The sequence below is a fragment of the Oncorhynchus kisutch genome, linkage group LG1 (genome assembly GCF_002021735.2).
Source record: "Oncorhynchus kisutch isolate 150728-3 linkage group LG1, Okis_V2, whole genome shotgun sequence".
In the NCBI taxonomy this organism is placed as follows: domain Eukaryota; kingdom Metazoa; phylum Chordata; class Actinopteri; order Salmoniformes; family Salmonidae; genus Oncorhynchus; species Oncorhynchus kisutch.
In genome coordinates, this window is record NC_034174.2 from 22644336 (window position 1) to 22658070 (window position 13735).

General features: G+C 45.2%; 1 protein-coding gene across 3 annotated transcripts in view; it reads left to right on the top strand.

Moving 5' to 3' along the window:
• Positions 1 to 13735, top strand: part of LOC109897360 (inositol hexakisphosphate kinase 2) — a 30439-nt gene that overhangs the window by 14046 nt on the left and 2658 nt on the right. The window contains exons 2-4 of one of the 3 annotated variants that reach the window (XM_020491876.2): positions 8569 to 8703; positions 10841 to 11246; positions 13175 to 13379. In XM_020491876.2, the coding sequence (XP_020347465.1) occupies positions 11009 to 11246; positions 13175 to 13379 (443 nt within the window). In that variant the 5' untranslated portion in view covers positions 8569 to 8703; positions 10841 to 11008. Of the gene's footprint in view, positions 1 to 8568; positions 8704 to 9716; positions 11247 to 13174; positions 13380 to 13735 lie in introns of those variants that run through there. The other 2 variants (XM_020491886.2, XM_031802629.1) reach the window with 2 other exon arrangements.

Below are 13735 nucleotides of genomic sequence, written 5' to 3' on the forward strand. Positions count from 1 at the left end.
AACTTATAAAAAAACAATCAATCATAATCACTAGTTAACTACACATGGTTGATGATATTACTAGATATTATCTAGCGTGTCTTGCGTTGCATATAATCTGATTGAGCATACAAGTATCTAAGTATCTGACTGAGCGGTGGTAGGCAGAAGCAGGCTCGTAAACATGAATTCAAACAGCACTTTTGTGCGTTTTGCCAGCAGCTCTTCGTTGTGTGTCAAGCATTGCACTGTTTATGACTTCAAGCCTGTCAACTCCCGAGATGAGGCTGGTGTAACCGAAGTGAAATGGCTAGCTAGTTAGCGCACGCTAATAGCGTTTCAAACGTCACTTGCTCTGAGCCTTGGGGTGGTTGTTTCCCTTGCTCTGCATGGGTAACGCAGCTTCGATGGTGGCTGTTGTCGTTGTATTGCTGGTTCGAGCCCAGGGAGGAGCGAGGAGAGGGACGGAAGCTATACTGGCAATACTAAAGTGCCTATAAGAACATCTAATAGTCAAAGGTTAATGAAATACAAATGGTATAGAGGGAAATAGTCCTATAATTCCTATGATAACTACAACCTAAAACTTCTTACCTGGGAATATGGAAGACTCATGTTAAAAGGAACCACCAGCTTTCATATGTTCTCATGTTCTGAGCAAGGAACTGAAACGTTAGCTTTCTTACATAGCACATATTGCACTTTTACTTTCTTCTCCAACACTTTATTTTTGCATTATTTAAACCAAATTGAACATGTTTCATTTATTTTCTTGAGGCTAAATAGATTTTATTGAGGTATTATATTAAGTTAGAATAAGTGTTCATTCAGTATTGTTGTAATTGTTATAATTACAAATAAATAAGTAAAAATCGGCCAATCAATCGTTAACGGCTTTTTTGGTTCTCCAATAATCGGTATCGGCGTTGAAAAATCATAATTGGTCGACCTCTAGTCTGTTACTTGAACTCTGAATAATTTATTTGAGCTGCAATTTCTGAGGCTGATAACTCTCTTTAAAATGACGTCGGAAGAAATGGCAGCAGTTTTACAGGAGCCCAACCAATTGTGCTATTATGTGTTTGTTTTTTTCGCTGCGACTATCTTACGGCAAAAAAGAGCTTCTGGATATCAGGACAGCGATCACTCACCAATAAATTGCAGGCCACACTACTTGCCTAGAGAGTTTTCAGCTATACTTTTCGTGGCTGTTTATTTACCACCACAGACAGATGCTGGCACTAAGACCGCACTCAGTCAGCTGTATAAGCAAACAGGAAACCACTCACCCAGAGGCGGCGCTCCTAGAGGCCGGAGACTTTAATGCAGGGAAACTTAAATCAGTTCTACCAAATTTCTATCAACATGTTAAACGTGCAACCACAGTTTTTAAAAATCTAGATCTACTGTGCTCCACACACAGAGATGCGTACAAAGTTCTCCCTCACCTTCCATTTGGTTAATCCGACCACAACTCTAGCCTCCTGATTCCTGCTTACAAGCAAAAATTAAAGCAGGAAGCACCAGTGACTCGGTCTATAAAAAAGTGGTCAGATGAGGCAGATGCTAAACTACAGGACTGTTTTGCTATCACAGACTGGAATGTTCCGGGATTCTTCTGATGGCATTGAGGAGTGCCCCACATCCGTCACTGGCTTTATCAATGAGGACGTCGTCCCCACAGTGACTGTACGTACATATCCCAACCAGAAGCCATGGATTACAGGCAACATTCGCACTTAGCTAAAGGTTAGAGCTGCCGCTTTCAAGGTGCGGGACTCTAACCCGGAAGTTCACAAGAAATCCTGCTATGCCCTGGAAGCATCAAACAGGCAAAGCGTCAATACAGGGCTAAGATTGAATCAAACTACACCGGCTCCGACGCTCGTCTTATGTGGCAGGGCTTGCAAACTATTACAGACTACAAAGGGAAGCACAGCCGCGAGCTGCCCAGTGACACGAGCCTACTAAACGAGCTAAATCACTTCTATGCTCGCTTCGAGGCAAGCAACACTGAAGCATGCATGAGAGCATCAGCTGTTCCGGACGACTGTGTGATCATGCACTCCGTAGTGAGTAAGACCTTTAAACAGGTCAACATACACAAGGCTGCGGCGCCAGACGGATTACCAGGACGTGTGCTCTGGGCGTGTGCTGACCAACTGGCAGGTATCTTCACTGACATTTTCAACATGATTTAAGTCTGTAATACCAACATGTTTCAAGCAGACCACCATAGTCCCTGTGACCATGAACACAAAGGCAACCTGCCTAAATGACTACAGACCCGTAGCACTCACGTCTGTAGCCATGAAGTGCTTTGAAAGGTTGGTAATGGCTCACATCAACACCATTATCCCAGAAACCCTAGACCCACTCCAATTTGCTTGGTGTCCACATCAACAACAAACTAGTTGTCCAAACACACCAAGATAGTCGTGAAGAGGGTACGACAAAGCCTATTCCCCCTCAGGAAACTAAAAAGATTTTGCATGGGTCCTGAGATGCTCAAAAGGTTCTACAGCTGCAACATCGAGAGCATCCTGCCTGACTGGTTGCATCACTGCCTGGTACAGCAATTGCTCGGCCTCTGACCGCAAGGCACTACAGAGGGTGGCGCGTACGGCCCAGTACATCACTGGGGCTAAGCTGTCTGCCATCCAGGACCTCTACACCTGGCGGAGTCAGAGGAAGGCCCTAAAAATTGTCAGAGACCCCAGCCATAGACTGTTCTCTCTACTACCGCATGGCAAGTGGTACCAGGGTGCCAAGTCTAGGACTTCTCAACAGTTTTAACCCCAAGACTCCTGAACAGGTAATCAAATGGCTACCTGGACTATTTGCATTGAAAGTCATGCGTCCTCCGATACACAACCCAACCAAGCCACACTGCTTCTTAAGACAGCGCCATCCAACCCGGAAGCCAGCCACACCAATGTGTTGGAGGAAAAACTGTGCACCTGGCAACCTTGGTTAGCGTGCACTGCGCCCGGCCTGCCACAGGAGTCGCTGGTACGCGATGAGACAAGGATTTCCCTACCGGCTAAACCCTCCCTAACCCGGACGACGCTAGGCCAATTGTGTGTCGCTCCACGGACCTCCCAGTCGCAGCCGGTTACGACAGAGCATGGGCGCGAACCCAGAGTCTCTAGTGGCACAGCTGGCGCTGCAGTACAGCGCCCTTAACCACTGCGCCACCCGGGAGGCCTTGCATAGTCACTTTAACTATACATTCATGTACATACTACCTCAATTGGGCCGACCAACCAGTGCTCCCACACTTTGGCTAACCGGGCTATCTGCATTGTGTCCCGCCACCCGCCAACCCCTCTTTTATGCTACTGCTACTCTGTTCATCATATATGCATAGTCACTTTAACCATATCTACATGTACATATTACCTCAATCAGCCTGACTAACCGGTGTCTGTATGTAGCCTCGCTACTTTCATAGCCTCGCTACAGAATATAGCCTGTCTTTTTACTGTTGTTTTATTTCTTTACTTACCTATTGTTCACCTAATACCTTTTTTGCACTATTGGTTAGAGCCTGTAAGTAAGCATTTCACTGTAAGGTCTACACCTGTTGTATTTGACGCACGTGACAAACTTTGATTTGATTCTAATGAAGTTATCCTCTGCAGCAGAGGCAACTCTGTCCTCGAGAGCCCATTTCATCATAGCACTTGATGGTTTTTGCGACTGCACTTGAAGAAACTTTCAAAGTTCTTGATTTTCCGCATTGACTGACCTTCATGTCTTAAAGTAATGATTAACTGTTTCTCTTTGCTTATTCAAGCTGTTCTTGCCATAATATGAACTTGGTCTTTTACCAAATAGGGCTATCTTCTGTATACCAACCCTACCTTGTGATAACATAACTGATTTGCCCAAATACATTGAGAAGTAAGAAATTCCACAAATTAAATTAACAAAGCACACCTGTTAATTGAAACGGAATCCAGTTTGACCACAGCCTGTTGTTTCCAATGGGAGCAAATGAATCATAGTAGGCAGAAGCACTAGCTAGCGAGAGCCTATTGGCTCGTTCTAACATGCATTTGTGTATTTCCATTAGGGAACGCTTGCTCTGTGAAGTGTGTGCAGTAACTCTATTCTCCCTTGCACACCTTCTGAAAACTTTTAAAACACTTTGGCAAAGGGTAAAGTCTACTAAACTTTGTCCACTCCAAACCTGTGAGATTATAGGGTCCCGTAGGAAACACCTATCAACACATTAGTTCCTACCCTATCACAATAACTCCTCCCTAGCATTTTCATTCATTATCATGTCAAACAACACTGTATTAAAAGCGCCCACTATTATATTCTAACTGTATAATTAGAATAGACATTCTATTCCCATTATTCCAACAGTTAACCCAAGTGTTTTGCTCTAAATCGCAAGTCAAATTGCAACATTTGGTTAAAAATAAGGCCCAGATTACTTGCCCATATCGTGCAGCCTTGCATAGCAGTGTGGAAATTATCTCAAATGCAGAAATTGATGAAAATGATGACTACTTTTTGAAGTTGAATTGTTTTATACTGTTCAATCAGAATGGAGAAAGACCCATTGAATAACTTAGAATGTATGTGTTGCCACCCTAGGGTCACACACTACTCATAAAGCAAATGTAGTACTTTTATTATTAAAAAAAAAACATAAAATACTGTCAATTTCTTTATTTTTTATACTGTGATATGGCCAAAATACTATATCGCCCAGCCGTAGTGTGGGTGGGTGCCGTTATGATGCTGTGTGTGTGTGGGTGGGTACTGTTATGATGCTGTGTTTGGCATTACTCAGCTCTGACAGATTGACTCACGTACTGCAGTGGCTTAGATTAGAAGACATTAAGAAGGGGGCTTTGGATGGGCTTGGCTGTTTTGTAGGAATCCAGGGAGGGGTAAATTCCATTTAGAATCAGTCAATTTAGGAAGAGAATGAAAGTTTCTGCTTGCCTGTAGCCTTAGCATGATGCCCTCAGAAGTGGGTCAAATAGGTTGGCATTTCTCATTGGCAACTTGACATCGCCAGTGAGAAAGATCAGTGACCCCCTTCATACATGCTATGGATAGGTTTTAGAGGATTTATGTGGTGTGGGCTGTGGGCACATCTGTAGCCAAGGTAATGCAGCTGTGTCCGGATGGCTGAAGTAATCAAATGTCACCCGTTGCACTCTGGTATCAATGTTGGTATTTATGGACCTGTTACCTATCACGTGCGTGTAGCCTGTTCGTGTTTATAAACGTGTGGAGAGAATGTTGGTACAGTGTGTAAAAAAGACAAAGCATTCTGAGCCTACTTAGTGTAGCCTGTAAATTATGTGCATGTTTCTGCCTGACTGTGTGCATGTCTGTCTGCCTTTCTAAATGTGCGTTTGTTTGGAGGGCGCTATGTATTAGTCTCTGAATAGCCGGTAGCTCTTTGGTATTTTACGGGGGTTTACGTGGTGACCTGTAAAGACTTGGTCAGCAGCACACTGGTCTGATGTAAACTGGACTGATCCGTCATCTGCCCGTCTGGGGAATAGGCTGACACTGAGGTGAGCCAGCTGAACCTTCTTCCTGAAATAGCCCAGCAAGAGTGGGAGGAGACAGGTCAGCAGAGGTGTGTTGTGGCGTTTGTCCTTGTGTACAGTCAGTCAGTGGTATTAGTTCTGCCTTAAGACGCCTACTACACCTGTAGCCTATCTATTCCATTCTAAATACAGTGCATTCGGAAAGTATTCAGACCCCTTGGCTTTTTCCACATTTTGTTATGTTACAGCCTTATTCTTATATAGATTTATGAGGGGGGTGGGGACAATTTAATCTACACACAATACCCCATAATGACAAATCAAAAACAGGTTTTTAGAAATGTTTGCAAATGTATTAACAATAAATTCAATTGATTGAACACGATTTGGAAAGGCACACTGCACACCTGTCTATATCAGGTCCCACAGTTGACGGTGCATGTCAGAGCAAGATCCAAGCTATGAGGTTGAAGGAATTGTCTGTAAAGCTCCGAGACAGGATTGTGTCGAGGCACAGATCTGGGGAAGGGTACCAAAACATTTCTGCAGCATTGAAGGTCCCCATCATTATTAAATAGAAATTTGGATCCACAGAGAGACTTCCTAGAACTGGCTGCCCTTCTCAGGGGAGAAGGACCTTGGTCAGGGAGGTGAGTTCCTCTGTGGAGATGGTTGTCTTTCTGGAAGGTTCTTCCATCTCTGCAGCACTCCACCAATCATGCCTTTATGGTAGTGGCCAGATGGAAGACACTCCTCAGTAAAAGTCACATCACACCCTGCTTGGAGTTTGCCAAAAGGCACCTAAAGGACTCAGACCATGAAAAACAAGGTTCTCTGGTCTGATGAAACCAAGATTGAACTCTTCGGCCTGAATGCAAAGCGTCACATCTGGAGGAAACCTGGCACCATCCCTACAGTGAAGCATGGTGGTGGCAGCATCATGCTGTGGGGATGTTGTTTAGTGACAGGGACTGGGAGATTCGTCAGAATTGAGGGAAAGATGAACAAGCAAAGTACAGAGATTCTTGATAACCTGCTCCACCCCAGTCAGAGCGTTCGGAAGGTTCACCTTCCAACAGGACAACAACCATTAGCAAACAGCGAAGACAACGCAGGAGTGGCTTCGGGACACGTCCTTGAGTGGCCCATCCAGAGCCTGGACTTGAACCCGATTGAACATCTCTGGAGAGACCTGAAGATAGCTGTGCAGCGACGCTCCCCATCCAATCTGACAGAGATGGAGAGGATCTGCAGAGAAGAATGGGAGAAACTCCTCTAATACAGGTGTGCCAAGATTGTAGCATAATTCCCAAGAAGACTCTAGGCTGTAATCAATGCCAAAGGTGATTCTACAAAGTACTGAGTGAAGGGTCTGAATACTTATGAGAATGTAATATTTTTAAGTTTTTTAAATTTGAATTTTAATCAATTTGCCAACATTTTGTGTGTAGATTAAGGGGGGGGGGCTTTAAAAATATATTTTTTATATTTTTTAATATAAGAATAAGGCTGTAACATTAAACAAAAGTCAAGGGGCCTGAATACTTTCCGAATGCACTTAAAATATAGGCCTTACACATTCCTAGAAGTAGCTTTACAAATCCAGGATGTTTTGGAGGTAAGCTCAATTCTGCCTACAGTGCTAGCTTGCTTGTTTACGAGCTACAGCCTTTGTCCATGTGTCCTTCATAGCCCCAGGATGCTCTCTGGGTTCACTACAGTAGTTCCTCCCTTCTGTCTGAAGTCACTCAGCACCTACATATTATCCCCACTCCAGTTACTCCTCTGTTCTGCTCTGCCCAACGTGCCAGTACCCCTGGCCTCATGTTAGTATGAAACTAACCTTGCCCACCTCCTGCCCCCTATGAGCACTCCAGCTCCACAATGTGCCCACCACCATACTCCAAGACATTCTGTCTGAGGCGCGCTGACATTCCACCACAACCCGACCTCTGTCGTTCCTCATGCAGCCGTGAGAAACTAGCATGGTGACAATAACCCCAGCTGAACAGCAGACCTGTCAGACCCTCAGTGTCACTGTAGACCAGGGATATTCAACTCTTACCCTACGAGGTCCGGAGCCTGCAGGTTTTCTGTTTAACCTGATAATTAATTTCACCCACCTGGTGTCCCAGGTCTAACCAGTCCCTGATTTAGAGGGGAACAATAAAAAAATGCAGTGGAACTGGCTTCTAGGTCCAGAGATGCGTTTGAGGGCTGTAGACAGATGTTTTTGACTTATTTGTACCTCCATACCATAGTTTGATAGGACATCCACAACTACTTCAGCATGTCAGTCAGTCACAGCTCCATAGGGTAGAATGTCATCCTGATCCTGTCTAGCTCTGCTGGCTGGAGGCTTCTAATCCATTTTGGGGTCTCCTGAGGATATTTCCCTCAAAAAATGAGTCCATTGTTGTGCCCCTCCCTTAAAGTCTTGCAAGTCTCTTCAAAGTTCAGGCCAAAGTCAACATGTCTGCAGTGCTGGCAAGGACCATTGGTGTGAGAATGTTATTTTCCAGTAGGTCAAGACGTGTCATTTGGGGCTGTGACTGACGTCTGTGTGCATTCTATGGAGACTGTGGAGGTGAAAAGGACAACTTCCCTGAGCTCTGTGCTCCTATTGGGTTCCTGGTCTGTCAGCAGATCGCTGTGTCTTTGTCTCTCTGGAACACACGACAGGAACACTCAGGGCATTAAACAATCTACCTCACTAATGGCCACATGCCACGCTACTGCTCTTCAGCAAGTCCACTAACATCGCTCTCTCTGTCTCTCTCTCTCTCTCTCTGACATTCTTGTGCCCCTCCCTAAAGTCTTGCAAGTGTCTGCAAAGTCTAGGTCAAAGTCAGCATGTCTGCTGGCAATAGGCTACCGTTGGCATGGATATTGACCAATGTTCAGGTCAGAGATGATTGGTGAAGAGACAAAGCCAGAGCAGTGTCAGTGTTTTGCTTCATTAGTGTTGTATAATGTACCTGACAGTCCCTTTGTGCCCTGTGCCGTCAACCTGTGTTTCTCTGTGTTTTAGTTCCTGTTTTTTTCCCCCTTTTCTTCCCTGTAGTTTTCCAGGATGCTGGATTAGAGATACTACTGTGGGGATTGCTGCTACTGCCTGTGATCTGAGGACAACCAGCCAGTGTCTATCCCCTCCTCTGCTACTGGGCCAGACACACGAGTGCGCACACACACCCTACAGGTTAACAAACCATGCAACTTTATGCACAACGACTGCTTTTAACAATTTCCACAGAAAATGTTACAAAAACGAATTTAGTGGAAGAGCTTTGGTAATAGAATTACAGTCAAATCTTATTCAGGTTTTTATGTGACCAAAAACTCTGTTAAATATCTGCTGAATGAAGATTGAAATGTCTGCTGAAGACTGGGGAGTCAGCTATGACGTGGCACCTTAGCTTAGAAAACATATATTTTGGTTATTGAACTACAGTAAGTGAAGTGGATTTACACCTTGTAACAGAATTATGGTAATGGGATTACATCATGGGTCCCTGGTCTGTACTACACACAGAAATGCATAATTATGTTTGTCATTCTCCTCATGTTTCACAAGTTTGGTCATCATAGTGCAGCAGAGTACAATACAGCACAGTGGAGTACATGACAGTACATTACAATGTACTGTACCACTGCATTGTATTAGACTACTCTATTGTGCTCTACTCACTGTACTGCACTGTGCTATCCAAACTTGTGAAACATACGTCTATGATAGGTTCAGATTTGGTCCGGTCCGTCTGTGGGCGTTAACATCAAGGCCAGGGTGGACTGACCAACATTCAACTACTTTTCAATGTCCATGGACATCCGGTGTCGGTCGGTGCACAGTGGGTGAGGCTGATGCTCACAGTAAATGGAAAGAGAGGGGACTCGTGGTTAGGTGTCTAAGAGCTGGGAGAGGTGACATTTAACTGGAGAGAGACAGACAGGGAGGGGAGGGGTTCCTGAACATAACAGTATGGAAGAGGGAGGACCGTAGAAGGTGACCCAACTGTGGTTTGTGACTATTATGATTTCCCATTGTATCCAATTCAGTTGCAGTAATTCCCTTTAATATTTTTTGGGGTAAGAGTTTGAATTCATCATTCATAAACATAATTTATATAGTAATTTGAACTCATTGCTAGGTCTACCATTACTTGATACTTCATTTCACAAAAATATAGACTCTTAGCTTTCATTTGACACCCAATTTGGTATGCTCCAATGAACTTCACGTGTTGGTGCTCACGGGTCCCTTTCCATGGAAATGCCCCTACCTGTCCTGTTGTGACTGGCAATTCTGTGAATGAGGAGTTGGTATGTTCTCCCTTCTTGAAACAGATTAGCCTAGGCTACCACGAAGGGAAGGATTAGTGTCCGCCCTGCAGCTCAGGAAACACAATCACTCCCTGTTCTCTCGCTATTCACTGACTCTTTCTGCTGTACAGGGCCCTGCTCCCAGTCAGCATGTTTTGCCTAGCTTTGCCTAGGCAATGTTGGCAGTTTATCTTCAGAGGAATCTGGAAGACAACAAACACTGTTTTATGTTGCCCTTGAGACTACCTTTACCTTAACTGACACCATTATTTGCACCAGACTGCTGTTTGTTCTATAATCAACATTCTGTGGCTCTCAATGTTATTTGTCATAATGCAAACCATTTGTTACTGTGTTTACCAGTGTTTTTGTGACATATTTGACTGTCTTTGCACATGTCAAATGGCTGTATGTGGTGCTAGACTGTATGTGGGCACTGGGTCTGCATTATTTCACCACCAGTCTCACCCTCTCAGCTGTTGGTCTGAATTAGAAAATGCAGCTTGTTGAGTGAGGTGGATAAACGGCTTCTGTCATACAGAGCGAACAGCGGAGTTCAGCTCTGCCTTCATCCCTCCTCTCTGTTTCTCTGCTTCTTTCTTTTTTTTTTTCCCCCTCCCCCAATCCCCTTCCATCCCTCTTTGTTTGCTTGCTCTCTTCCCTCAATGGGTACCACCCAACAACCTGCTTGTGATTGGTGGAAGTGGGCTGAGTGGGCGGATCTGTTTGTGTGCTTGTGAGTTTTTTACCAGTCCGAGCGAGCACAGGCTGTCAGTGTCAGAAGGGTTTCAGTGGGCAGCAGGCGAGACTTTCAGTCAGGCTGTCTCACTCAGACCACACTCTGCAGAGCAGACCTTCATTTTCAACCTCAGGACACAAAGGACGTTCTGTTTCTACTCTGCCTACTTTCTAAGGCCTGGAGGAAAAACGGGATTTAAGATTGACCAACGCTGAGCCGATATTTCTCTTTCTCTCTCTCTTCCTCCTTCCAGTCACTCTTTGTTTTCATCTTGCAGAATCCCTCCTGCACAGAGGAGAGATCAGGAAAGGAAGGATCAAAATAAACATCAACAGAGAGAGTCTGCGTGGGTGGTCGTCGTCCGACAGCCCTGCTGCACGGTGTCCCTGAGGAGGGAGGCTAATGTGCGTGGCATCACTGTGCTCCGGATCAGGGTCGGTGGAGAATGAGTCCGGCCGTGGAGGCTCAGACCATGCAGGCCAAGCAGCAGCAAACGCAGCATCCGCTACAACACTATCTGGAGAAAGGAGTCCCGCTTGAGCCCTTCATGCACCAGGTGGGGGGCCACTGCTGCGTGCTGCGTTTTGGAGAGCAGACCATCTGCAAGCCCCTCATCCCCCAAGAGCACCAGTTCTACAAGAGCCTACCCAGCGCCATGAGGAAGTTCACCCCCCAGTACCGAGGTAAGACTGTACCCCCTAACCTCTACCACACCTCCACTGCCATTTACTGTGTGTGACTGGGCTGTCTCTTTTGACCATATCCCATTCCCCCTCTCGCTATTTGCTGATTGGTGTGGAATGCGATGGGAAAATAGGTTAGCTCATTATTGTAGGTGCATGCATTTTTTTCTCTCTGCACTTTTCCTTGTTCACGGTCCATGTTAGTGCATGGTATTATGATATAGGGTGTTTTTTAGGGAGTCGAACGGTGTCCCTTCACAGATGGATCAGGTGGGTTCTGTCAATTCTCTAAGGCCCAGGTTAGGACTTTGCAGCCAGCCAGGATGCTGTGCGGTAGGCGGTGCTGTTGGATCTGGCCACAGGAGGGCGATGTAGCAGTGAAGCACCACCAGGGTGTGCTGTCCTGTATGTAGAAGCATTGGAGGTAAGTCACAGACAGGTAGGAGTTGTGTGTCTCTACCCAGAGAGCATACAGAGCAGGTAGAATGCAGTATAGTACACATGAAGACCGGTTGTGTGTGTGTGTGTGTGTGTGTGTGTGTGTGTGTGTGTGTGTGTGCGCACATGCAGAGAAATGCTTTCTAACATTTTCAGGAATAATTCAGCAAGGAGCGGGTTAAATCTATCATACGATGACATCAGTATTTAAGGCTTGAGGTTCAGAAGGCAGGGTCCTAACGTCCACCATATCTTGTTAACTCTCACTGTTCACCACCAGTGCTGCGTCTCCTTTCCGCTGTTTAGCCCTTTAACAGTGGGTTATCTAACACCACGGGTCACTGCAGCTGTTTGTCTTTAGTACCTGACAGACAAGTGACCTGTGTGTGTAAACCGGGGGCTTTCTACCTCCTTTTTAACATTCTAAAACAAGGCTGTGGCTTGATACTCAGTTGCTTTGGATCTCATATACTCACACCACAAAATGTGTTCAGATCCTATAGGAGCCAATGAATCCTAGACTTTATCTCACTTTTTCATCTTCAACTGTTTTTCCCTTTGCGCTACTGTACCCTTCCATGTCAATTTGCAGCGGTTGTGTTCTATGCATCCCACCCCCAGAGGGGAATCATCCCCACAGAGAGAGGTTAGGGTGGTTTTGGATGGGGCAGGGTGGGGGATGTCTCATGAGGGAGGGGGGTTAGAATGTTGTACATACGGGATGGGCAGAATGACGTCAGAGTGACTGAGGGATTGAAATAGGCTTTGAGTTCATCCGTCTGGTTCATCTACAGAGACTATGTATGCTGCTGTGCTGTTCTCTCACTGTACAACTTGTTGTAAGGCAATATGCATAGGTTTACATGATTTGTGGTTTTTGGTACTCTGGTGTTGGTGACAGTGTGTTTAAGATGTTTGATTTGATTTACTGTGTAATAATATTACTACTATAATGGTTGGAGAAACCATCTCAAATCACTTCAAATAAATCTGATTTTTAACTGCATCTGCTTGAGCCTTGTGTGGTTTCTGTTTTGGAGTGACTTTCCTTTTCTGCATGAGTGATAGTATAATATTGTGTGTGTTTACACAACAACATACTGTACACATATATACACACAAGATTTCCATAATGTCACAGCCTCTATCTGTTGTCTCCATGCCCCATATCGCCCTCTGCCTCTCTGTGTCTATGTGGAGTTGGGAGATCTGTATCTCTGTTTTGTTCTAAAGTTGTTTGACCAGGTCCTTTGATCAGGTTGAGAGAAGCCAGGGCAGACGGTTCTGTAAGTAAAAAAAAAAGTAAAAAAAGAATGCTGGACAGCTAAAATAGTTGGGGGTAAGACTCCAAATACTTCCCAGTTTCTTGTTTGCTGCTGAGACATGAAAATAGTGTTTCATCAAAAGAACCATTGCTGTTTCTATGAGGTTGATATCTTACGGGTTTGTCTTCTTTCTTTCCTCTCTCTCTCTCGCTCTCGCTCTCTCAGGTGTGGTATCTGTGGGTTTTGAAGAGGATGAGGAGGGCAACCTGTGTCTCATAGCGTACCCCCTGCACAGTGACTCTGGGGTTGGGCACCTGGAGAATATAGATCTGACGGTCAACGGCGAGCCATACAGCAAAATGCTGCACTGGGGCAACAAGCAGCTGTCTGCCCGGAGTCTGCTGGACTCACACGAAGACAAGGACATGAGGTGAGACGAGACAGATTGAAACTCTGTTACGGAGACTTACTATGACACTGATGAAGAGACATGCAGGGCACCAGAGTTGGTGATTGTTATGGTGAACACACGCAATCACTGACACATAACTGACAGACTCACACTAACACAGAAAGCACTCTGAAATACAAGCAGGCAGGACCCATCTGATGTAAGTAGATGGTGTGGCCAGGCTGGGGTTAGATAGAGCCAGATGGTTATGGAACAGAGCCCTGATTGCCAGGCCAGGAGGGGCTGGCATTACCTGACACCTATGTTGAGACACATTGTATCAAAGGTTCTAGAACGTAAACTTAATGGTACAATAGGGAGACTCCCTCCCTGCT